The sequence below is a fragment of the Diachasmimorpha longicaudata genome, chromosome 8, assembly GCF_034640455.1.
Source record: "Diachasmimorpha longicaudata isolate KC_UGA_2023 chromosome 8, iyDiaLong2, whole genome shotgun sequence".
NCBI classification, from domain to species: Eukaryota; Metazoa; Arthropoda; class Insecta; order Hymenoptera; family Braconidae; genus Diachasmimorpha; species Diachasmimorpha longicaudata.
In genome coordinates this window covers 2,894,336-2,922,076 of record NC_087232.1, presented here as the reverse complement: position 1 = coordinate 2,922,076, position 27,741 = coordinate 2,894,336, and the positions used below count along the sequence as shown (strand labels likewise).

The 27,741-nt window shown below is 35.6% G+C and overlaps 1 protein-coding gene across 3 annotated transcripts in view; it reads left to right on the top strand.

Annotated features, from left to right (window-relative positions):
• LOC135165188 (homeobox protein TGIF2-like) overlaps window positions 1-27,697 on the top strand; it is a 38,701-nt gene extending 11,004 nt beyond the window's left edge. Inside the window, exons 1-5 of one of the 3 annotated variants that reach the window (XM_064126247.1) lie at window positions 4,344-5,204; window positions 19,184-19,449; window positions 21,117-21,352; window positions 21,808-21,975; window positions 22,618-27,697. In XM_064126247.1, coding sequence (XP_063982317.1) covers window positions 5,036-5,204; window positions 19,184-19,449; window positions 21,117-21,352; window positions 21,808-21,975; window positions 22,618-22,873 — 1,095 coding nt within the window. In that variant the 5' untranslated portion in view covers window positions 4,344-5,035 and the 3' untranslated portion in view covers window positions 22,874-27,697. Of the gene's footprint in view, window positions 1-4,343; window positions 5,205-19,183; window positions 19,450-21,116; window positions 21,353-21,807; window positions 21,976-22,617 lie in introns of those variants that run through there. The other 2 variants (XM_064126249.1, XM_064126248.1) reach the window with 2 other exon arrangements.
• Window positions 27,698-27,741: the final 44 nt, after the last annotated feature.

Below are 27,741 nucleotides of genomic sequence, written 5' to 3'. Positions count from 1 at the left end.
CTGAGGATATGGCTGTACAATTGTTACATCGAGTGAGTCAGGGAATTTTAGTGGATGGAATATAAATAGTTCGAGGCTTGATGGAATCGATGATTTATTATTATGTAAATGTTACGTGTCATGTTATTTTTATTATTTAATTATTTCTGCGTTTTACTCGTCCTTTTCGTCCTTGCGGTCGATGATTTATCCACGCGGAGGAAAAAGTCGGAGAAAAATTATTAAATGAGACATAAACTTGTGGCGCAACTGTTTTACAATATTTTTTCAGATTGAATGGAAGGTACGGAATGAGCTGGGTACACGAAGAGAAAATTTTTTTTTAATTACGTACCCGTTCTGTAATGTCAAAACAGTATTCGGGAAAAATGATGGAAGAGTTACACACACTGAGAAAAACAATTATTTTTGACAAATATTCATTTACTTCAGAAAACTTTATTTTTTCAATCGTTTATATCTGAAATCGAATAATTACCTGGCAATTCTGATTAGATTTGAATTGCCTCACTCATATTGTTCTAGAACATGATCATGGTAATTATAACGTTGAGTGAACTCCTGCAATAATTATGAGCATTAAATAATTCATCGAAATTCTTCTGGGAAGAAAATTAGAACTTTGGAAAAAGGAAATAATTATCGATGGAGTTCAAATAAGGTCACGTACAAAATATTCATCCTCTAAAGTACTAGGATTATCATAATTTAAAACTCAGTCGATCCCCATGGGGAGTAATTAAACCGAAGAAATACAATTTTGAAACAATAAATACTTCTCTGAAGTAAATTGATATTTGACAAAAATAATTCTTTTTCTTCGTGCACTCGTTATGTGACCTTTCAGGAAAAAGTCTCAATATTGTCTCAATAATATAAAAACGATTTAACTATTAACTTTAATTCTTTATTATCGCACGCAGAAGGTATATCTTTCTCGTATGATGTCTCCAGATCAACTGACCTTTAGTGACCATAGATTTCACCCTCTAAACCCATTTGACAAAAGGCCCTCGTTCATTAATTCCTTTCAATTTCTTCTCTCGTTCTATTTATTAAAATCATTCTAAACATTTCGGTACTGGTTGGAAAAAAACTATAAAAACTATAACACACTGAGATGGACTGAAAACAGCTATAGACAGATGTTTCATTTTTGTTCACACACATCAAGCCCTCTTAATATTCAGAGTAAAAATGTGGACCTCTTCCGTAATTTTCTAAACGCGAAAATGATTTGGAACAATTTGGAAATTTTTTGGTAAATATTATTCCTTCAGCGAAAATTACGTGACAATTTCGTACTTTCTTCGGTGATGAATCGGAGAATTCATTCAGCGCCTCAGATTTCTCTTTTTTAATTTCCATAAAAATTCCCGGTAAACGATTTATTATTGCAGATTACGGGAAGTCTCATAATTAATATTGAATATTTCTGTGCGTGTGGTGACCGGCGTTCTATCACGTTTTTTCCCCTGATAGGGCTTGCAGCATACGAACAAATGATAAATGATCCAAGGAAGGTTTTCCTTTGGAAAGAGCATTGTGACATGAGATGCGGCTGGACATGTGCAAGCCCCGGAGACCCACAGAGTGTGTGACTTCTCACATGGTGCACATTTTTCGGTTTCGAAAATAAGAAAAGTAAGAAACAGTTTCCACTCATAAATGTCTGGTGCGTGCATTTGTCAATGTAGATATAGAAATACTTTCTTCATTGTCATCGCGTTGTTATTCGTCTCCTCTTATGACCTGCACGTTTCTCCTTCCTCCTCTCTCTCTCTCTTTCTCTCTCTCCAAAGTAGGAGATCGAAAAATTCTTATGTAACACTAATTTCCCTTTAATTTTATTATTGTATAGGTTGACCTGTCGGTAGCTGATGATTTGAAAATTGATTTTTATTTCCTAAACGGATTTATTCGCTCATCGTAGGTTTGACAGAAGCGTCTCGTCCGCGATTTCCAACATGAATGAGCAATTTTCGCATGTAATACCACAAGAGCTCCGAAATTATCGGATATTTCCCGATAGGTTCGTTGCAAACAAATGAACGTGTCAAGTTTTCCAGTTTAAAAATCACGAGCGCGAAGCGCGAGTGATTTTTCTGGAAAACTTGACGAGCTTATTTGTTTGCAGGGAACCTTGAGGGGAAATATCAGATAATTTCGAAGTTCGAGTGGTATTCGGGGGATTATTTTTTGCATCCAAATCTTGGCCGATAGAATTGCACCATGAGACATAATTTTCAACGAATTGCCATTTAATCTGTCAGATACAATTGAGGGTTACTTCAACATTTGTTTTTTTTTATATATATCAACATGCAAAATTTCCAGTGTAATTTTCAAGAATATCCGCTGAAATACCGTGTTGACTATACAAAATAACGTCGAATGGTGCAATCCTATTGGCCAAGATTTGGATGGGAAAAATAATCCGGAAAATTCCATTGAGGCTTCATAAATATTTTCCAGCGGATGATTTCGGCGGCACTCATGGGCCATTTACTCCAGGATAAATAGGCTTTACATAGTTTTGCACTGCAGGCCTTCTATCGATCGTTCAGGATTGTTCCACAGCCGCAGTGGACCTCATGTCACAGATTCGCAACGCGCCACAGCTAAATTCGATGGCATACTTCTCGGCATCAGACAGACGTCGAGGGCTCAAGTCCATGCTCCGAATTGTTTTGGTCCATTTACTCGTGTTCCATCATTTTGACTCAATCCAGCTTTCAAGAAATACAATGGTACGCGAAATAACAATTCCCTGAGGTCTGATATTTTTGTAAATATTCTGTTGTGGATTAATACATGAATAACAATTTTTTAAAAGAAGAAATTCTCATTGGAAAAAATTGCTAAGGGAATCCAGAGAATTCATTAGAACATTGTGTCACGTCCGTTAAACCAACAGGTCCTCTAAACACTTCCTGAGGGAACGATAAATCTGCACGTGTCGGATGATTCTGAGTCATAGAAGCTTAATAATCAGAAATATTTTTTGCCTGCTTGTATCCAAATAATTGATCCACATAATTGTTCTGAATGATTCCGTTAATTATTCTGCGAATTAACAATTTTTTTTCGGTATTCATTATTGTTATATAAAAATGATATTAATTATCAATTATGTAACAATTTGATTTTCATTCTTGTTTATTTTTCCCTCGAATTCTTCTCAACCGAATCAATTAATAAAGTATTGATAGTTGATTTATTTATGAGTAACGGTAATATCTAAATTTTGCTCAAGCTTTTCAACGACAAATTGGAGAATAGTCTCGACCACGTGGTCGAGTCTCGAAATAAATATGGCGGTGAAACGTCGAGCAGTCCCCACCATCAAATGTCTTAGCATCTCACAGTGGAACTCCAGAAATCCGAAAATACTCTGAGAACAGCTCAATTGCACGACAAATTGCAAATTGTTGCTGAAATTTCATCATTTTGTACAAGACCGACATCGCGAAGCACGTGAGGACAATTTACATAAATACACTGTCACTTGGGAGAATCACGTGTGCCGATATAAAACCACGTTGTCACATGCCAGTGTAATTTTACATACATTTTTTCCTTCAATACAAGACCGTGAAAATTCTATCTGTGATTATTCTATTTTTCCTCACGAGAAATTTCAAAAATATCAGATCTAATTTATTGCGGCATTTTAATTTATTTTTATCTAGAATTTATTATGAAATCGTACGAGAGGAGATAAAGAACAACTGGAGGCTATCACGTGACAGTTCCCTTGAAATCTCAAGTGGTTCCGCATATTCATCAAAATGAAGGAATTAATTTATTTGTGTTCTGAAAGGGGAATTTAATTTTTTTTCCTAATTAAGGGCATTCCACTATCTTTTACAATTTAACCCTTTTTAGTACCCTGCTAAAGTCCTGATGCTTGACTAAAAAAAATACAAAAGAATTTCAATACAGAAAAAAAAACGTTTTTGAATATCCTTAAAAATAATTTTTCCAATAATTTTCGATCCTCCCGTTTATCACTAGTGCGTAAAAAAGCAAAGTTTAACGCACTATCTACGTCCGTAAAACTATTTCCTACACATTATGATGATCTAGTGTTTTTCCCTACGAGTAATGGAAATATGTGTAAAAGTTTTCAAGAATCTCGTACAAAATCACCGAATTTATTCAAAAAATGGAATTCCAATAGACATCGTGTTGGCATAAAGTCTCATTCCCATAATTCCCTAAAAAAAAAATCCAAAAGTTCAAATTCCCAACGTTAAGAAGAACCTTCGCGCCTCTCCGGCAAAATCCCGAAGGGTTCTCACCTGGCGCCCCCTCGGAGTCCTGGTTTTGCGCGTGCAAAAGGCCCAGCTGTCATGGATACATTTTCCCGCCAACGGTTAATGGCGTTGTGCCGCCTAGTGGGGAGTGGGGAGTTTAAGTATCATCAAACCCCGCCATACTCGCCGCCTGACAAGAGGGGGTATATCCGAGAGAGGCAAGAGGAGATCTCCCGGCGTCCCAAGGCGGCCTGTCAAGCCGGCGTCGGCGTGCTCGACTCAGTCGCATTCTGGCATTCGAGTAGTTTTCACTGAGCGTCAATCGTGCAAATATTTCCATTTCCCCATTCATCGGCGTCACCCCAGTGGCATCTCCAACTCAATTATTCATCGATCCAGGAAGACACCAATGAAACAAATTAATAACGTCACAAATAAACGTTAAAAAAAAAAGGGCGCCACAACGTCAAATGGAGGCAAGCGGGTACGACGCCGACGTCCCGCGTACAAATCGCAACGTGCTCGAGTCAGTGTCACTAGTCTCCAACTAATAACGATCTCCCCATTACCATTAACATGTGCTCATTAACCTGCGTCAATTAATTTATCAACGATCGCGTGATTTTACAGTGAATATATCAAATTATTGATCGAGTGACAAGTGCACGTGAGTCGCCAGTCGTTGTTTGTTAATTGATTAATCAATTGATCAAGACGAAAACTGATTGATTCAACTGAACGTGTCGTGAGTGACAGTGAAGTGAATAAAGGACAAAATGCTTCCGCCAGCGGCATTGCACATGGATCAGAGGATAAACGGTGATAGGACAGGTATGCAGCAACATCATTCACACCATCATCATCATTCCCATCACTTGGATCATCGTCGTGGACAGAATGAGGGCAGGGACTCGAGATTTCACAGGCCGGCAGTACTGTCGCCAGGTAAGATCGAACGAGTCCCAGCTGTCACCCTTCTGCGATATAACAATAATATTATTTTTTTTGGATAAAGGAAAATTCATTAATTCGATTGTCAGTGATAATTAGGTTTGTCGCACTCGCTTCATCGCGAATTGTTCCTCTGGAGAATTTATGCTTCCGCTGGTTTAATGCCATTTTTTTTTTCATGTTGTTCACTCGCTTCAGGATGCTCTTTTTTTGTTGCGATTTTTTTTTGTTTTCGAGATTGTTTTTAGGAGCTCTTCTATTTGAGTTTCGTCGCTCTTGTTTTATAGTACATGCGGCAGACTAACGCGCAACGAGGCGGGCGCAGCTGTCACGGGGCATCTCTGTCTCCTGTTTTTCTGTTTCTGTCGGTTCTTTTTTTTTTTCTTTCAACTCGTCTCGCCGCATGCGAAAACGTCGTAATACCTTTGCATCATTGGGTTACATGATTCAAAATGGTTTTTGCAGATTTTTTTTTATGGCGATGCGCGACTTTCGGTGACTACGGGAGATTGAGGGCAAAGTTCAGGGGGAATTGGTGGGGAAAAAAAGCGCGAGGAATTTGCACGAGGCAAAGTCCGGGCTTTCGATGGCTCTAGGAGTGATTGTGGGTTAGGCTGGTTTACGGCGATCGAGGAGACGTTCAGGTGGATAAGGGGGACAGGGTAAAGTCGAAGGTTTCGGGGGTATAGAGAGGGGTATGGAGAGTGAGAGATGGTTGGGGATTTGTTTGGCTTTCAGGAGAAGAGGAATTTATGTTTCTAGGGGGTTTTTTTGGTTTCCATTTTCTGGGAGATTTCACGAGGGATTTTGGTGGAATATATCGGTCCTGGTTGAATTTTTATTCGATGTTATTTTTGGAGATTTTTCGCTGCGGTTGAAAAACTGAAAATTCGCATTTGAGTTTTCGACAAAATCATCTCACGTGCTTTGGAGATATCGATTAATTTGAATATCATGGCTGGATGAACAACTGAGAATCTATTTGACAGATGTCTCTTAACTCATAATTGAAGAGTATTTTGATAGCCTGAAATCCCCTCCACGAAGTTACTTGTCAAAATCCCTCTATTTGCCATCAGTTTGAGATATTGTAAGAAAACAGACCTTCAAGATGACAGCCAGCCCGTCAAATTTGACAGAAAATGGTTCTCTTACTCTAAAAAATTTTGAATTTATTTATCATCAAGTTTCTTCATTACACCAGTTTGGATCCAATCAATCTTTAATTGCAAATTCTGTATTTTTAATTGACATGTCAAGCCTGATAGTTAATGGTCCCACATTGTCTCAAAGTCTGTTGGAATCTATCACAGATAGTGAAAAAATTATGACCGCCTTTTTTATAGCCCTGAATCTCGGAAAAAATCCTTATCAATGTGTCTCTCTATCCAATAAAATCAAAGATATATTGCAACAACTCCATTATTTTTAATCGCAAAGTTTAAATATTAATAGACTCCACTTGTCAAAATTCTGAAGCGTCAAATTTTATGATAAACGTACCTATTCAAAAAATCTAATCTCCGTAAGTCTTACTATCGTCCTCAGATTACAAAACATCTGATCAAACAAATCTTCGATTTGACGAATAGAATTTATCAGGTTGAAATGTCAAGTCTAACAAATAAAACCCTGACGTTTTTTTTGTTCTAAACAAAACTCCGAATCTATTACACATAGTGAAAAATTTATAATGAACTTTTTTGTCATTTTCAATCTTCCCGATAGAAAGTTCCTTATCAATATCTCCCTGTGTTCACGGAATTCGAAGTTATCCGACAAAAACCTGTGGCGCATTAATTTTCCTCAGTTTCCTTCTCACGAAGACCCCTGAAAATTGAGATTTTTGGAGTAGGAAGGGGTGGGGGGTGCCAGGTGCATGGGATTTCTTTCATACAGGCAACCAACACCTTCCGTTTTTTGCAGACTGACGGCAACAAAGACCTCACAATTGAGGAACTGCCATATATTTTATATATATATTTTTGCTTTTTGCTCGACCTCTGATCTCACGAAATGGTGGATCGGATGTTGGCTGTCCTCGGTTATGAATAATTAATCTACCACGAGGTCGCATTAGATTCAGCGTGAACAACACGCCCAAAACTCCTCACCACGATGTCTCAGGTTTTCGAAAATACGCGATACCTAAATAGAAAGTTGGGCATTCAATCTATATCTATTTATTTATTTAGGTTTTTTTCTCTTTTTGTGAGAATTATTCATGCTTCCTGTTGGCGACAGGAAGGCAGAGAACTGGTTCAATTGCTGATGGATTTTTAGTGGTTGTTTTGGTGGATTGACACGAGGAGAACGGTTTAGTTTAACGGTTCATTATCATTTTTTTCGTCCATCTTCCAGCAGTTTCTCATTTACAATTTTTTAGGGTTTTCGCAAGCGATTCAAATGAAAATTTTGCAGCACATTGTCCAACACTTGATGTCAAATGATCGAAACTATTTTTTTTTGTGGAAAAATATGATAATTTTAATGGGCAAAAATTACTAGCGTTTGTTTATCGTTCATGCACGTGTCAAAACTCTAAATCGTCAATCATAGATTTTTCAAAATAATCAATCCTGTGCTGGGTGTCTAGTATTGCGAGCTCGAATTACCGTTTTCAAGAGGAAAGACATTTTTTTCACGAAGAAATGACAATTTTTGAAGGGTCAGAGAGGACTCTCAGATGTCCGACTACGTAACCGCGTGGTGGAAAGCGCGTTGGGGCATCGGTGTTGGTTCCGTGCGGTGTGCCTTGTGAACCCCGTGCTGCGTCAGGAATCCAGACGTTCGCCACGTGGTGATGGCTGGGGTATCGCTGAAAATCACAAGTTTCGAACGTTGTCTCAGGAAAATCATGTTCAGTCTTATTAGGAAAACACCAATTGTCGTTTTTTTTGTTCCTTTGTTTTGTTGGAAAAAAATTTTTCGAGGTGTATTATTCAGCTGTTATTGGTAGGTTTTGGAAATTTTTTTGACAGCTCCGGGGGATTAGATGAAACCTCTCTGGGTACAAAATTCATGACGTTTTGTAATACAAAAATTGAGAGAAGACATTGTTCATGACAATTATTATTCCTTGATGATGATTATTATATTATTTTGCTCAATTAACTCGGGTACTTGATTTAGTTGCAAATTATGACGTGACAAATTATTGATTTGTGACTTTAGAAATTATATTTAGTGCTTGGAATTTATAAATTAAGGAATGTAAATACATTATTAATACTTTTAAAAATTAAACATATCGTTTGTTCATATTTTCAATATTCTTTATTTTATTAATTTCATGTCACGTTATTGTTTAAAGTTTTTTTTTGACGGATGAGTTTAACGAAATTTTTTGTTTAGTGAATTTTTTCTCTTAATTTTATTTTATAAAAACATTCACTACTAAAAAAATAATTCTATCAACCACGTGGTCTTCATGAAAGACTAGGATCAACTCGCAGTTATTTAACAATGAATAACAATTCTGTTTTTTTAATTTCATTGTTGCTCGTGGGACGAATGTTGAATTAGTGAATTATTATTATTAAATATCTTAATGAATTTCGTGAAAATAAATGGAAAGTGGCAATTGGAGCAGGGATATATGTCGATAAAGAAGTTTCTGGTGACAGTGAATTTTCTGAACGCATGGTTGGCCATGCTGTGGTCGAACAACATGGTAGCACCCGTAGACTTTATTACCGCATGCTCACACGTGACACGAAGTTTTCTTCGTCTGGATTCTGGATAACGCCCGCGGCAAAGTACCCATTCCCTTCTAGTAAACTGCGCAGAAAAAAATATCCAATCGTTTATTCTTATATTTATTTCACGTGGATATGACAAGTCGAAACGTCACTGCATTCAGACAGTTGTAATAATCAAAAGAACAACTAACGTGGGAACTATTTGAAGTACGATCGTTATTAATTTTTATGATCGAGTTGAGAGAAATAGCCAGTTGTGTTTCAAATGATACGTTTTGTTAATTACAGACATGTCAGCAGAGATGAAATTCAGATGAAATGAAAAAACAGAACGGAATCAGAATTTTTTTCAATCGTGGCATTGACTGTAGAATCAAATTGACAATAATAAAAGGGAATGGATGGGATTTTATTGTTAACATTTTTTGGGATAATAGTTGTACACTAATTTTATAATTCTCGAAAAATTAATTCCGATTTTCTTGAACGATTTCCGAAAACACTCCTATTGAAACTATTATTAATAACTCTCTTGTATTATTAATAACAGTTCTATCTACAATAATATATTTCTCTTAAACAAGATATTTTTAGCTGCCAAATTCCCAAATATTTTCACACGCTGGTAGTAAATATTTTCATTTCATTTTAACTTCTATTGATTACATAAAGATAATTTATTGAACAAAGCCATTGTAAAAAATATTTCTTCTTTCACGACAACTGTTCGGATTAATCCATTTGCAATGTTCAGACGTGAGAATTTTTTCTCTTCCTCCATCAATTTTTTCCTCGTTTTTTTTTTTCATTAGACATTAAATTCACATTCTCCTTGTGTCGTAACAATTAAATAATATTATGAGCGTTCCGGGGATTTGTAATAGTACCTTCATTCACACTCGAGCGAATAATGTCATCGATGTAGCATTCAATGCAAAATATCAGTGATATGCGTGCGCAAACAGATGTCAAAGAGGTTAGTGCCAGTTATAGAGTACAGAGTGTCATTTGAAATGCTTTTTTTTTCTCTCTGTCCCTCTCTTGCCCCTTCTACTTCTCGTCTTGCTGGCGAACTAGTCCTGATTTTTATAATTAACGTGCTTATGTGGGATACATGTTAATTAGTAATGCATATAAATTTTGAAAAACTGCTGGAACATTTAACGACAAATGTCAAGGGTATTTTCTCGTGGAAAAGTGAATTTACTGAAAAATTGTGTCATAACTTGTTTTGAGGATGTCGAGGTTGAGGGTGAGGAGGAGGAGAACAATAATCTACTCTGAGAATTCGAATTAATCAAAGAGAAATCAGGATGAGGGGGTGGAAATAGCTGATTCTCGGAATATCTGACTACTCAAGTTTGGAAACTCTTTTTAATTGACTGCCGTATGACTTTGAGGGTCAAAAATCCATTAATGACTTTGGTAGCTGAAGGTCAAGTGGTCTTGATAACCTAATCACTTAGTGTAACGATGAGAAAAGTACTTTCGAACTTCCTCTGACATCGTTAATCGCTTAAAAGGCAACTTAACCGCACTCATAATTATTAATTTTTATCTGTAAATTTACAGTATACATCGATCAGTGTATTCCTGAGTCAATGGAGTGGTTTAAAAGAGTCACTCGACCCTCGACCTTTGCTCTTGACGGTTTCCAAGGTCATGCAATCCTGAAGTCTTCGACGGACATTACCCCCAAAGGCAATTTGACCCTCAATTGCTGATGAGTGTCAAATGTCCCCAGAAAGCGTTACTTGACCCTATCCTGATAATTTCAAAGAGATTGGACCGTTACGATCATTTGACCCTCAATCACAAACGGCACCACGGGTTGTTTAAGCCTCAGGATCGCTAGCCTTTAACAAAAAAAATTGTATTGTCATAAGTGCTCTTTCCCCAGTGCTTCGTTCTGCCCTGGTGTTTTTCTCTGGTCATTTCTACTTATGTAATTATCTCATTACTTGCTTACTGATCTCAAGAGATAAGAGTAAAAAAGTAAAAAGAAGTTTTAGAAATTTCAACAACATTTTCATATTAATGCAATAATTTGCAATACAATGGCAGAATTATATCATGAAAATTTTTCAGATCATTCATATTTTTAATGGATTTGGAATGGAGCAAACGTTTGAACGATAAAATTGGTGAAATTATGGCATTTAAATCCCATATTTTTATAGTTTTACGAGTGAACCAATCGAGAAGGTATAGGGCGCGATATTAAGTGTTGTATGCGTACTAGTCACCACGATTATCAAGTCAACTGAGTTCAATTACTTTCTCAGTGTTCCAGACGTGGAGCATGCGAGGTTTGCGTCCCAATGGTTGCCGCAGCTCACTGAAGGCAAACATTGATCCACTAAAAATCAAAATTCAAACCAAACTCTGAATTTAATCGAAATTGTTTATACATGGCCGACATACTTTCATTATTTATGTATTTATTTTATCAATTGCTTGTGTCAAGAAAAAAACGCCAGAGAACAGTTTTTGAAGCTGATAAAATCCTGTGAGAATAATTTAATTAACAATTGTCTCCTGACACTATCCATTCAACCAAAAATATTTTAATTAATGAAGTGAAAACTTTCCTCTTAAGAGAATCTTTTCTGTTAGCTCTTCGTGGATTTTTTTTTCTGAATTAAGTCCTTTTTAGGTTCAGAGATAAGTCGATTGATCACAATGTTAATCCAAACAAATTTTTGTTGAATTAGAATTGAAACATATGAATAGCGTGTCGTATAAAATTTAATCTCTTATTCAATGATAGAATTAATGATTTTTCTCTGAGAATCCAATAGAAATTTACTAGACACTGGTGTCATGGTTATTAATCTGCATTGAAAAATAGAAATAGATTCTTCGGGATTCGGTCCAAAAAATTCCCCGGCTACTGTATTCTCCTAGACTAGTTTACTTGGTCAGGAATTGGCAGTGATTTCAGTAACAATTTATTTATTTTTCTTATTCATTCATGAGTAAATGAAAATGACAACAGAACAAATGCAATTTCCTATGAATTTATGGCAATTTTGCTCCACTTAGAATCGGTCTGGAGCATTATGCTGAAGTGATAAGAGACATGATAATTTCCCTGAAATATAATCGTCAGAAAGTTATTTAGTTGAGACTTGAATAACGGAGTTGACGTTTGACACACGGAGAGAACTACGATAATTCCGGAGGCTCGATATCGCTATGTCATTCTTAAACGTCACTTTCTGATGGCAACAGGAGTGGGGATACGTACATCAAGAGCACTTTCTAGTACTGTAGCATTTTTATCCTCAATTAAGGGGATAATGCTGATTCCTTAATTTTTTTTCAGTAATTCATTCCACTATTTATAGTTTAATGTCAAAGATATTATTAAGCCCCGGTGGCGTCTACATAAACGAACATTTTGTGCTAATTTACAGGTTTAATTGTCCATTTTTGCTTGTTAACAATACCTTCGTATATATTCCAAGCAATTTTTATATTTTTTTACAGAGAATACAATTTCAATTTCTATAATTGGCTGTAAATTGGCAATTTTTTGTTCCAATTGGTTGTAAAATTTAGAGATAATTTTTATTTCAACTTTTTCGCACTTTATTTAATTAGCAGATTTTGTTTTCAATGCGATTAGGGAATTGGAGGAAACTCTTTTGAATTCCTATAATCTATCTCAAGTCAACGCTCGACAGTGCGACATTTTCCAAGGGGCAACAGTATCATGTAGTCCAATGCTCCGTTGACTAAGAAAAACAGTTTTCTGTGTGGGTGGAGAGACATTTCTCCACGAAGACGGCACATGCTCGCGAACAGAAATTATAGTGATCCAGAGGGAATGGCCATTTCTATGCGCTTTGGTGATGCATTCCGATGCACTTTCGATTTTACAAGAAATTTTTCTGTGTTTATACCCCAAAAATTAGGACTCGTTTCGTTCGAACTTCCAATTATGAAAAACTATTATTTTCATTAGTCCATGAATTCTTTGGAGAGATGAAAATTTCATTTCATTTTCCAATCATGCAGAATACTTCTACTCTAACAGACGTCAAACCTGGTTCTACAATTCCAAATTACCTCGCCGAACTATCTCATGGGTTAGCAGAGCTGGCTCAAACCATTGCCATCTGGTCTCCTCCATCCAACGTAAAGGATTGATACATTCTGCTTTTTGTAGATGGGGTCATCCAGTGAGGACCTTGATCACGTCCTCTGGAACTGTCCTCATCATGAGCAGCACAGACACCCCATGAGCCACGCTCTTCTATCGCTCGAACACTTGTCACTATACCAAATTCAATCATTTTTAAAAGACCTGAATAAGGACTGTTTAGTAATTATAGACAATTTTCTAAAGAAATGTAATATAAATGTATAACTGCCAACTCCTGAACATATCATAACGAAAAACTAAATTCGCCAACTCCAAATTACTCCGTTAAATATATATTTGTAGTTTTATAAACTTATAGGTTTCAGCAAGCTTAAATAAATAAAAAAAAGCAGAATACTGAGGTATTCCACCCGCGAAACTCCAAATTTTTTCATTATTTTATGATTTACAAACACTTGAAACGCAATCAGAAATAGAGCTGTGGAGCTACTAATCAAATCACTTGATAATAATAAATAAAATATAATCATGAATAGTTTACTTCAAGACTCACTGTTTAATCTTCCCACCGACAATACGTGACAGTTTGACGATAAATTCAGGTCACTAGAAATGCGACACTGGCAGATATGACGGATAGTGTTTGGTATTTGCCACTGTACCTCGTGTTAAAACCTGAGTCCCAGACTCTAGCTTAGAGCCTAAATTTATACAGAGGGTTACTGGACCTTACGTAATGATCATCAGGCGCTGTTCCAACTGCTTTCCTTCGATTTTCCCCTCGAGAGAAAGAAGAAATGTCACAAATTAATTCTCTACGATTCATTTATTTTTCCCTTCGACTCTAAAAAAATGACACAAAATTTGAAAAAGATGTTGGGATTTGAATGGCTCACGAGGTACTCGAAATAGCTTTCTGTAATGAATGGCCATCCTGATGGGATTTCTAAACCCTCTGTAGTATACGGTATAACTGTCTTCCTCTACATTTGGATCAGCCACGAGAATTTTACCGCGTGGGGTATTGAATGTCATTCCGCCTGTTGGTGATGACGTACGTGTCCTCTTCGCGCTCTCGGAACCTAGACTCACGGTTCCATATAAACACGCGAACTAAATACGGAACAACGAGGGCCGGCACATAACTGAGTTGATTTTATTTTTGGAATAAAACTGATTTTTTAAATGCCAGTGATCTATGAACGACATTAGGCTGCCTAATTGGTGGTGATGGGGTGGGTAAACGTAGGAAAATATTCAATTCATGATCTGCTCCTTGAGAATATTTCGTTATGAGACAAAGTCATGAGAATTTCCGTGATACAGCGAAAATGGTTCCAGTATTTGTTTTTATTTCTGCATCTGACATCCATGAAGGTTAAAGTTTTGAATACACCGACAGAATGATTCATTTATTCCAAACGAAATTCGTTAACTATTAACGATTGCTAGAGGTGGATATCATTGAATGAATGCTGGGCAATTGTTAACGAATGACTCATTTGGATGGTGAATGTAAAGTTATGTCAATTTTATCGAATGTAGATTCGTTGATTAGTGACGAATAACTTTTGGTGGTACGACATGGACCCTGAGATATGTCTAAAATCAGCTTATTTGTAATAACTAATCAGATCTATTCGTGTAGCGGACTCCCATAATATGGTCGTGTGGGTCAGGACCCCGATAAATGTTAGGAAACTCATGTGCGTCAGAAGGGTCAGGCTCCCAAGGTTATACGAGGGCCAGATGGAGGTTATTTGAGAATTGTCAACACGAATATTCGAGGGAGGGAAAAAAGAGAATTGACTTTGGCACAAATTAATTTGGCGAGGGCTGAGGAAGGGGATTAAAAAAATTGAGTTTATGAGGTTCTCTGCCATGAGATGGTCAAGCGTAAACTAATCGACGAATTATTATTAATAAATTTAGGTAACAAGCAATTTAAGATTAGATTACCGTAGTTCAGGAAGAAGAGGTCAAAAAACGTGCTGAGTAATGAAAATGTTATAAATTAATGTTGAGAAGATCATTCAACAGCTGATTGTCGTTGCTCAAAAGTAGGAAGACAGAATGTGTTAAAAATATTCCACATAATTATCGAAATTATCAAACCTGACATCATGATCAAGGGTCATTGATTGGCTAATTTCTAGCACATTCTCCTCGTAACATGTGTTACGTGATTAACATGCATAAGGCGTTTTCAGTTCATCAACTTAATTTCGAAATATTTTGACCGATAGAACCCTAGAGATGAACAATATCTCAAGATTGTTCTTAATGATTCATTAGAATTGCCAATATCATCTGGAAAAATAACAATTCGGTCCGTTACACTGAAAGTTCTCATCCAATTTTCACGGAAATGAATTTACGAGGGGCTCGACTGGGGCGAAAAATAGCCATAGAGTCTCACTAGCATTAGACCCGGAGTGTAATGACACTTGGGATGTGTGCCAGAAAATTTTCGGACTTTCAGTTTGGCAAACTGAACGCCGGTGGAGGTCTATGGACACACGAAAATCTAATCAAGTTGATTTTACAGACTTTTTTCTAGCTAAATTTTTTTCTCCTGTCGTCGGCACATCGTTATCGGACTTCAATAAATTCTACTGTCCATTGTTGAGTTCCAACTGTCGATGGTGTTCAGGGATCATTTTATCACATCTGTGGTCATTAGATAATATCTCTAGCTGATGAAACAAATTATCTAGTGAAATTCTTTGAAAAAAATCTTATGGACGAAACAGGACGATTCGGTATCCGCTTTCGACTGAACAAAATCAATAAAAATGATTTCTTATGAGTTCGATTTGAATCGACAATTTACCATTATGAAGAAGATATCTTCATTATCCTCAGCTTTCCATAGAAATCTCCATCAGATTTTCGGAAAAATCGTGTGAATGGAAATTATTTACGTTCATCACTTCGTTCTTCTGTCGAAAATGAGAATTTTCCTGGGGGAAAAATCGTTCAGTACAAGCTGCATTTATTTTTACAATCAAATTGTAATTATATGACGCTTCAATATCAGTAGAACATACGGGTCGAGTGATTTCAGACGTTGATGGCCTCGATCTCCCGCGTAGAGTCGAGTCTCTTGAGGAAACGTCAGACTTAAATCCACGTGCGATTCCAAGGCCTCAAGCATTTCGGGAGATCACTGACACTTTTTACATTTACGTAATAAAGAGTTATCACACTCGGTTAATGACATTTGCATCATCCAATGGTTAATCTATCACTTCTTTAATGGTATTTTGTTCATTAAGTCGAGAATTCCGAATTTATCAATGGGAAGAAATTTTTTAAATCTTGATAGGACCATTATAATATCTGGATGATTTTCCTTCAGATTTTCGTAATTAAAAACTACGTTTTGATTATCCCCCCTCCGTTTGGGGTTTTCAGGTCAATTGGACAATTAGGATAATTAAATTTATTATCGATCAAATTTTAATCATTGCCATGATTATCAATAATGATGATAATTATTCTTTCTTTCACTGCTTCCATTTTTTCGTCAGTTCGTCAAAGACAATTAAATCTGATTCAATTTAATTAAATTAGTGATGAAGGTGGGCCGGACTAATTTATCATAGCAATGATTATTATTTACTTCTTCACGTGTTCCACACGAAGAGAAATGTTCGATAAAAATTATGTTATTGCTTCATAAAATATAATGTTTCAGGAGAAAAATATCTAATTTTTATTAAATAGTTCTAGTGTGCAATTGATCAACTATGAGATTGAAAAAAGTAACAATTGGAATTCCTTAATGACGAAATATCAATCGATCCCAGTTTCGTTTCACAAATACTAAACTGAGATCGATGTCGGGGGTTGACGTATAGCGATACAGGTCATAGGTCGAGAACTCCCGGTTCCGGTGTCGGGTCTCTTCACAGTCCGTGCGACTTCTTGACTCCATTTCTGTATAAAGGTATCGTTTAAAATCGATGCCCAGAGACGAGCTGACACGTCTGGTTGCCGGAAGACTGTATTAAATTAATTCCTCCTTTTATCCCTTTTTTCCGTTCTCCATGGGCGTATACACTGTTTGCTGGGAGATACGATGGCAAATTATTTTATTGGGCTAGTAGTAATTCAGGTCGAGTGCGTAAGTCGTCATTTTTATGGTAGCGACTACCATGCTGGAGACGAGGTGAGATGGAAAGGTTTATTAGGCATCCGGTTAACACGTGCTGACACATCTGTTTCGGGTTATGTAACTGGTGTGAGATAATAGTTGTTGTTTGATACACCATAAAGGGAAGAGTGCAGGTTTTTTTTATGCAAATCGAATAAGTGGAGGATATTTTACAATTATTTGCTCAATTCTGGCTTCCGAATTGAAGCATTGACGGACTTTGACATACTTTGACGGACAGGATAACTAATTTGATTATTTTTGTATCAAAAAGACCTCTCACCTAAGGAGTAATTAAGCTAATAAGATTTCTGTCTTGAATTAGTGTACAAGAAGAAAATGATATTTGTAAAAAATTTATAGTGAAATTCATTCAAATATTAGTGGTAAAATCGAATATTCGCCTGTTGACAAATTCACCATTTTTATGGGTATGAACATGAAGTTATTGATTGGCAATCAGTGTTTTTCAGTCACTACGTCAAACTCCATTGAAACCCCTGTAACGATTAAATATTGAGAAAAAAGGGCGAGCAAAAGCAATTCTTCCAGACAGTGAAATAATTCAAAGATACCATTGTTGAACTATTCAAAGATCAACGTAGGGCTCAAAATTTCTTTGTTCTCAAAGGCTATTTCAATCCGAAGGGTGTGCGGATAAAACTTCGTCCATTCCAGGTAAAACGTGTAAATATATTCAGGTCACCATTGAATCCACATATTTAACGGTGAAAACTTCTCGACTCCCATTGTCACGTGGTCGTGAAGCACCTGCGGTGTCTTTCAGGCTCTATTTCATTGAAAAAAAAAAAAACTGTCTTCTGGTGGTCATTATTAAGGTTCGTCCATTCGTCCATGAAAACTTTAATTCATTGAGTGAATTATTTTCACACGATACTCTTAATTCTCTAAAAATACAAAATTTGTATTTAAATTCATGGATTCTTATGCTAATAAGCTTGATGTTTTGGAAAAATTGTGACGTGAACAAAAAATTTGACAAGGTCATGACAGTCAATGGGCAATGAATTTATAAATAGGTGTGTTGGAACAATCCGAAGGTTCAACAGTTGTCATCGTAAATATTGAATGAATTATTTTATTCTCGACGTAGGAATGCGAGTAATGAGGCGTAACTGCTACGGAATTTCGTGTGATTTTAAGGGGCTTATTAATCTTGAAACGAGAATTTTATGTGTGAATTTAGTGACAGACTACATATGAACCGGAGGACATTGGAATTAGCAGTACTTTCAATATTTTCCAATTGTTGTCTAGTTGTATTATTAAACGTTGCTAAGTGGATGGAATTAATTCTGAAAACCCTGAATTCAAAGTTGGAAGAAATATGAAAGAAAAGTGTTTGTTTAGGTGTCCAACCCTACAATAAAAAAAAACCGGAACTATATCTGTCAGTTTCCTATTTACATAGGAGAACAAAAATTACCGTAAAAGAATAAAATTGAGTAAATACATTACAAGGCTCTCCCGTGTCTATATTTACCCTGTAACTGTAATTTACATAGTGCAGCAAACGTTGTAAAAAACCAACCGCACGTTCTGAAGGAATTTTTTTATGTTCATTGTTCAGATAGGGATATCACGGAGGAGCAACTCCTTGTGTACTTCTTGTCTATCTTATTGATCAGGGTATACTGTTGGCCTAGTATCAAACACGATTGGTATGTTCTCGTTTTATATCTACTCGACTACTGAATCAATGGTAATCAATCGTATTCAATCGTATTCTCCATCAGTTATGCATCCGTTTAGATCAATTGCGGCAATTGATATTTTCGTTTCGGAGAAATGTGAAAATTACGTCAACAGAAAATGACAGTTCCATTGAAATTCTCAGGAATTTCCTCATCAAAAATTTCAATTTCTACCAAATAATATCTGATATTTTTTTGGGAGACTCTTTCCGATGTGAGAGACTTCTTAATTATGGTGTTAATTGAACTAATTAATCTAATAATAACCCTAAATATGCGTGTTACAGGAAGAGAGCGTTTTCCATCATCAAGCAGTACAGATGACGATCAGAGTGGCTCTGACGTTGAACACGATACCTCTGCAATTCGTGGCAAGCCCCACTCTGGTATTTTACATTCGGGTAATCACTCGGTGAGGAAGCGTCGTGGTAATTTACCAAAGCATTCAGTCAAGATATTGAAGAGATGGTTGTATGAGCACAGATACAATGCATATCCCAGTGACAGTGAAAAACTTACACTCAGTCAAGAGGCCAATCTCACTGTACTTCAGGTAATTATGCTTCATTATGTCTATCGTTCACTTCAACATGAAAAAAATTTTGCTATTTAAAGTTCATATTTGGAGGAATTGGAGAAATAGAGTTTCATTGTTGTAAAGATTTCCACTTTGTTTGCTATACTGTGTTATGACCAAAAAAGTAACGTTCATGCAGAAAATATTAAAAAGAAATGCTTTGCAAAAAAGTCGTAAACTGTTAACTTATGTTTTAATGTAATATGTACGACAAAATCGAGAAACATCTGAAATGGAAATGTGAATTTTTCTTGAGGCACATCTTCATCTCGAGTTGATGAAGTCACTGAGATGTTTTGCAACTATCCTATCGATATCGTGAGGGCTTAGCCTAGTAATTGGTCGGTGATAACACATCGGAAGTAAATAAGTTATTTATTGTTGCAAAATTGTAGGGAACTGGGACACTGGCGCCTTCTCGTGATTTCTATTTCCTTTTTTTCTATTGATGATTGATGGAAATAATAATATTGAATGAACAGTTACTGCTGGCTTGTTATCATATTGTTGCTAATAAATTGGAAATTTTTCGCTTTCATTTGGAAGCGATAATCATAAAATTATCCGAAATAGCCGACAAACAACAATAAGTGGAGTCTTATGTAATTCGAAATTATGTTTCAATGAACCTCGAGTTATCCTGGAATATTTCTATTAAATCAGTGAATCCATGATGCACTCACACAGAAAATGAATGGAGTTGTTGATCATTCACTGCCACAAATCGACTGATCTTTCTGTCAACTGCCGCAAAACTCGTGACTCGTTGACTGTTGCGTGTTATTCGGCAGTCTGTATTTCTTGATGGTATAGTAGTTATTCCAATCCGTGATATACGAGAGGACTATCTTTGTCAATGTGCGAAGCTACCAAACATCGATTCAATCGGTAATTGCAAATTTATTTTAAAGGATCAATTACTCCATTTCCATTAATTTAAATGCGACGAAAACCGTAATAATTCAAAGGGATAAAGTTTTTAAATTGTGAAACATGATTCTTATGGCCGAAGATGAATTGTTAAATAATTAATTTATTTCAATTGATTAGTTATTAAGTGCACTCTTCAAATTATTTCCTCAATTTTCCTGGAAAAATCAACTTCAATCGAAACCTGCAAAGTTTAAATAATATTTATTTATTTTTCCTTTGATGTTACAAATGTGTTGTTCGTTTTACATCGACTTCTGCTTCCCTTTCTCAATGCCTTCATATCTTCTTGCATTCCCTTGCCCTACGGTGCCATGAGACCGATTTTTTTCCCAACTGCACAACATGTCCACAAGGATCGAAGGAACCCATGGAAAACCCTTATCGTACAGTTGGCTGCTAGTGTAGAGTACCAGTGTACCCTTCTGTCGCACTGACGATAAGGGCCCACTGGGTCTCCGCACTCGTGCTTTCCCCGTAGTAATTTTTCAGTGAGCGCGTAATGTTCCTAAGCGGTCACCCATTCAAGTACTAACTCAGCGAAACACTGCTCAGTCTTGATGTCCGCCGGAGCAACACTCCACCCACCCAACCATTGCAGTCGGTTGTTTAAATAATAACTGCATTATAAAATATTCGGATACGTAGTCTCATTTTTTATTTGAAGAGGTGATAATTTCAATTCAATTAATTTTTTATTATGATATTTGCAGGTATGCAACTGGTTTATAAATGCAAGACGTCGTATCCTCCCGGAAATGATTCGGCGAGAAGGGCACGATCCTTTGCAGTACACAATTTCACGAAGGGGCAAGAAAATGCCCGGTGGAAGCCACCAACAGGCGTCAGGACTAAGCCCAACTGCCAATCAAGATTGGGATTCACTTGCCACGAATGTACCTGCCAAACGGCGCAGGGATCACGATTATGAGGATCATGTCATGTATAGGTGAGTCTTGTGTTCTCATTGCATAATGATGCCCGTAAAAATTCAATAGGGCATTGTTGATATGATAATTTTCATCGACAAGTATCTCGTTTATGAGGCATTTCAGGGAGCATTATCAGGCTTTTTGCACAGCATTCTCTTAGAGGGAAAGATATTCTTGAAATTTATAACTTAATTTATTTAGCTTATTTACTTTATTCAAACACCATTCTCACAGTTGTAACTAATACTAGGATCCACTCTCTACGTGCTCAACTTGGTAATGAGTAGATTTAGAGGAAAATTTGATAATAATTTATTATAGATGTTATCATCAGTTGGAAAAAATTCTTCTGGCTTGTTCTCTCGATATGACGTATTAACGAAAAAAATCACGATTAACAAAAGTATTGTTGCTCATTTGGCGTTTGTGATTGAGCGAAAATTCATTGTCGTTAATTTTTTTCTGTACGCAGGAGTGAAGAAGACAGTCCAAATGATTATGAGAGCAGTTCTCACAGTGAGGAGGAGCGACCCTCAGCACAGTGGCCAAGTGTCATTGTTTACCCATTTTCCGAGACTAAAGTCGAGCCATCGAATGAGCTAAGTTATGGCGAAGCACTAAATCATCCAGCCCGACGAGGGTACGTACAATTTTTGCTCATCTTCAAATATTTAGACACACATGAGAAATTCCGTTTCACAAGAATAATCATGGTACGACTGTGATAACATGTATTGTAGAGAAGAAATAACAGTTGCGTAATGGTGATACGATAAAACACTTGTTGCGAATCTAAAATCATGAACTATCAGAAGATACGAAAATCTAAAACTGTGGGATTTTTATAATTACTAGCTTATTCTGCATGATTAGTTACTATTCCTTCATTAGTTCAGCTCATTCTGATTATTATAGATATTGTGGTTTTAGGAGGAAATGTTGAGATCACTTTCCTTGGGAAATTTTCTAATGATTAATTTATTCGTAAGGAGTGCCTCATCTTTCGTGAAATGGTTGTGCAATTATCTCAAAACAAATAATGTAATAATGGACAATCAAATTTTCTGACAAAATTTCGGGAATAGAAATCTAGAAAAAAAATCTAGAATTCTTTATTCTTCAATTTAATTTTCTTGAAAGTTCAGTGGAAATTAGACGCGATGAAAACTTCTGGGATTTCATAAATTTGAAATAAATGAAGTTTTCAAGTGTGTAGACAGTTTATGAAACAATCTTGTCAATGAAATACTGACAATTGCTAACGATTTGCCACGATGTTTAGGGAGGAAGACAATACATCAGTACCAGAGGCTGCCTACTGGAGTGCACCACGCCAGCATTTATCATCAACCCCAGAAGTTAAACACGAGGCTGAGGTTTACAGTAACCACAATAGTCACACCCACAACGATGAAACACCACCGCCAACACCACCCGAAGAGGACAAGGACAAGTTTAAGTGTCTTTATCTGCTAGTGGAGGCGGCGGTTGCCGTCCGACAGCAGGAGAAGGAACGTGAGGCCACTGTAACCGTTTAACATAACATTTATATCGTCGAAAGAGAGAAGTGAAATCAACTATTGAAGCCATGAATCCCGTTGTACCTCGGACTTTGGTGTCTAGAGTCATTCGAAATTGTTGGGAATATTTTTGGTGGTTATATTCATCTATTTTACGATGTGGAGGAATTTTCTTTGACTTCTCTCGAGGTCTCGATGTTGCTATTCAGTGAATATTACGTTTGTGGAAGATATCGTTCAACTCTTTCATTCAATATTTTTTTTTTATCTGATCGAGTTATCAGGAGTAGTTTGACGTTATCGCTAGAACAGTTTATCTGTTTGTGGTTGTTAAGAGAGAATCTGAGAGTTTTTTTTCCAGAGTGTCTGGGAAAATTGAGAGGTAATTGATGGAGGGAAATTTTTGCATTATTGGGGATGTCTGTGTATGTTAATTGAAACAATGTGGTTCTTATATTGATAAGAAAAAAACCGACAGTTTAGCAGGTATTCAAATTCTTGTTCAAGTGATATGTGGAATTTTCTTACGAACGTTTTAGGATAAAATCAGATTTGTTTCGGAAATCTGGAAATTTCGGAGGGAAAGTACTTTGAAATTTTCTACTCGTTAGCCACATAACTGCATAACTGCGGAGAATTTCGCACATTTGGGGATTTTCTGGTTAGCAGAGGTATTTGTCGAAGAATCTTGAGAAAAAATAGTTGACGGATGGTTTTTGTGAATTGTGCAATCCACAAACATCTTCCGACACATCAAGAAAAAAGATCGATTTACCTTCAAAAAGCATTAGAAATTAAACGTTTCCGATATCTTCATATTTTGGTACTTAACAAGAATAAAACATTGAAATTATGTCCTTTCTGGAATGCAAATTAGAAGGCAGCGTTTCTCATCTGTCAAAATTAAAATTTATCGATTGCTCAACAATTTTTTGTGAAATAGTCTAAAAATGAAGACAAATCTGAAAATTTCTATTTAAATCATTTTTTCACCTCTCGATTTTCTCAACAGAAACTATTCCATCTCCAAAAATGGAGTTAAACCATCCAGATTCTTCATTTTGCAATTCAAGTAATGAATTTGCATTGAAAAACCACGAACAAATTAGGTGTCAAATTCCCAACATTTCGATAGAAATATGTGCCTTTGTGAGCGTCAATTACGAAACTAAAATTGGTAGAAAATTTCCAACCGCAGTTGAATAACTTGGAGTAATTATCAAAATGCTAACAACGATCAGTCAGTTTCAGCTCTCTGGAGCCTTTTGCCCTCCAGTTAAATTTCAACACAACTTTCTATGAATAAAAATGTTACTGTGACTATACAGACAATTGTGACAATTATACGTAATTCGGTTATTTAGTGCGTAGTTATTCAGATACTTGTAATAAAAAAACTGAACTAGGAACACTCCGGTTTATTTCTACCATGAAATCACCACAACCGAACGTTTACGCAGGATTCCAATGAATTAAAAATTTTCACAATGCCATATTAATAATTTTTCATGTTGTCGGTGGAAGCAAGTTCAAAGTACGCCAAAGCGACGTACTTTAATCGTATTTGACTGTTCCAATTCAATACATTTTCGTTTTTAAGAATCGTCAATATTTCCAAATTTTCCGCCTCAACATTACTCTTCCATACGACTAGCAACTTGAGTTAAAAAATATTTCAGTGCCACTATTATTGTTCTGGTGAATTGTAAAGGCTTGTAGAGCTTCCAACGATTTTTTCCGGAAAAATTTCATTTCGAAAAACATTTTTTGCCACCATTTATTAGTACAATAAATTCCCAGCTATCTCAAAGATTTAGATGAGTCTATTCATCCAATTTCACAATTTTGATATGTAGAAAATAGTCCTGAATCTCTTGAGGAACGAATCACAATTTATCGGCCCTCAGACGAAACATGCTCAAATTAAAATTCTTCTTTTCCTTCCCTCCCTCATCTCCATTTACCTTTATTTTTAGTGAACAAAAGAAAATCATTTATTCACGTTTGAAATTTTCTGCTGCTTCCCATTGAGCTAATGACAAATTACCAGAATACAAAGAATCCCTTCGATACCACTTCGCCCTGAGAATTCACGTGAGAAACAAATCAAAATAGAAAAACGAATGCAAAAAATATACTGTTATCCGTTATCAAAAATATATATCATGGAAAGATTGGTACAAATGCCAAAGACTTACTTAACTAATAGTAATTAACTAATTAATTTTTGCGAATTCAGTTGATCGATTGATTATTAATTTCGTGAGAGTGAAAGAGCATTAACATGAGTGTGATTAGTGAGTGACTGTTAAAAAACAAAAACCACTCCTTTTTAAAAATAAATAGACATTGAAAAAGAATAATTTTTTGTTTTGCAAACACGAAAAAAATCAAAATAGAGCAATTGATACGAAAAATTGAAAAATGTACAAATTAATCATTCAAATTATTTTATTTACTTCTTATATCAGTCTTCGTGGTCGTAGAATAGTTCCATGTAGCATTAAAAATTTATCTTCAATTTTTTAAGGAGCAAATTGCTCAATCGAAATTTGCATTTGCCATTGAAAATGCAGTCGATAAATGATAAATCGATAAAAACTAATCGAACACATCAATTTATCGTTTATTAATGTTCGAGTAATGATAGATCATCATGACTCTGGTGTCGTATACTTAAAATTAAAATAATTGACCTCAATAATTACCATCATAATTAATAAAAGGCAAACCAATAAATAAAAACGCTCAGAAAAGATTGAAAACAACAAAATGACTAATTAACATTAGTTCTTGATACGTTTTTAACAAGAGTGACGGATATTTTCGTAATAAACAATTAATAATCAATAGGAACGATGATAAAGTCATCTCGGATGTTGATGTTATTACTGGACAATTTTAACGTTAAAAAAGAACAATGTTGTTAACTATTTCAATAAACGGAGAGAACGTGATTGGGAGTCTCATAGGTACGACGAATAGTGTATAATAGTGCAAAATGTGCGAGTTCTTAGAGTTTTAAAACGTTTGTACAAAATTGAAAATGAGTAGATGAATGGGGAAATTTATCCATGAATAATTGATGTATTGAAGTGACCAAGTCTTTGTTAATTACCACCATACAGCTGTAACGTTATTCTACGTTAAAGTGTCGCGTTAAACTTAATATATTCATTCGACGAAATGAATTGCAATTGATGAACGGGGTATTTTGTTAATTATCCCGACAATTTTTTTTCTCGTGACTCATTAGTCAGAGAACTGTAGGATTAACAAAAAATTCATTTCACTTTTCCACGATTCCCCTTTCAAATACAGCTGTTGTAATTAACAATGGGATTAATCACGTTGGTACATAATTATTCCGAAGAAACAACCAGTTGTCACTGCCGCTTGAGCGTTCAAAGTGTCTTAATTAAAATTAATCTCCAATATATCGAAGAAAATAAAAAATGAAATTCGTATTAGAGTTCAATGGATGACGAACTCAATAGAAAGTGGCGTATTAACTCGAGAATTCGATGTTCTTGTATTCGTAACGAGATAAATATTAAGAAAGCTATAAATAGATTAAGAATATGCGTATAAGGGTGCCTTTGTTTACAGTTTGTTTATAATTTGTTTATAGTTCTTCCACAAAAGAAACGAATAATAAGAAGCAAATTTTCAATTTCTCAGATGAATGATAATGTGAATTGAGTGATTTACCAAGAGAAATTATTTGTTAAAAATAACTTTTCATTTTTGTTTAATGTAAAATTCATTACGAGCGTTAGAATTATTTGGTAAATCATTGATAAATAAGTTTTAAGTATTTTTTAAGCGATAATGATAGCTGCTATGGAATAAAGACGATTAAAATGCTCTTCCTGAATTATTGAGAGACTAAAGTGAATCAATTTATCAATGCAATTTATCCAGTTACATTTATTAATGCAAATTTTGTTTTTTTGAAAGAATAATGGTGAGAGGAAGGGGACATTGGTGTTGAACTACTTGTTTAATGGATTTTTTATACCGTGAAATTTTATCAAACATAGCGAGTGATGGAGTTGATTTTTCGATGAGAAATTTAAGCACAATGGCGGTTTTCCAAGGGATAATTGGGGAGTGATGTATAGGACATGATTCCAGGTACTTCATTTATCATTCTGTCAGTATCTTGAAAAATAGTGGCCTCAGGGAAAATAATCTTGACATTTCTTTCGTTAATCCACTAGTTTCTGAGATACTCTTGTAAAAAATAAAATCAGCAATTTGGAGTTATAATCTCTCATCATCATCACTTGGATCGAACCAAACGCAACAAGTAGAGACGCCTGATTTTATAATCTGCGTCTGGACATAAGTAAAAACTGCACTCAAATACGAATAAACTTACTAGTTCATAGAGCTATAGCAGGATTCAATTCTCAACGACATATTCATGCATAGACAATAATTCACACGTACGATTAAAATCTCTTTTTTTAGTTTTACTACGTAATGTACAGGTGCCATAAGTTAACGTACGATTATAATTTGGCCATTATTATCAACATGATTGGGTAATCATAACAGCGGTAATGATGTAATCCATAAGCAACTGTTTTTTGTTTCTTCTTTTATTATTTTTCTCTATTTTTATGGAAAAGAAATTGTTGCGTCGAGCAGCACATGATTTAAAGGCTTTTTCAATTCTTCGCAAGATTGATTATTGCGGGACGATGAGGATTAGACGGACAAGGGTTATCTTTAAATCATGGAAATGCTGGTTATTAACGTAATCTAAGAGTAATGGTATTATACTTCATTATTATTCGATTCGCAGACCTACAATAAAGCATGTTGTGAATTTTATTTTACTGGTGAAATTTTGATTACATTGAACCCGTGATTGATGT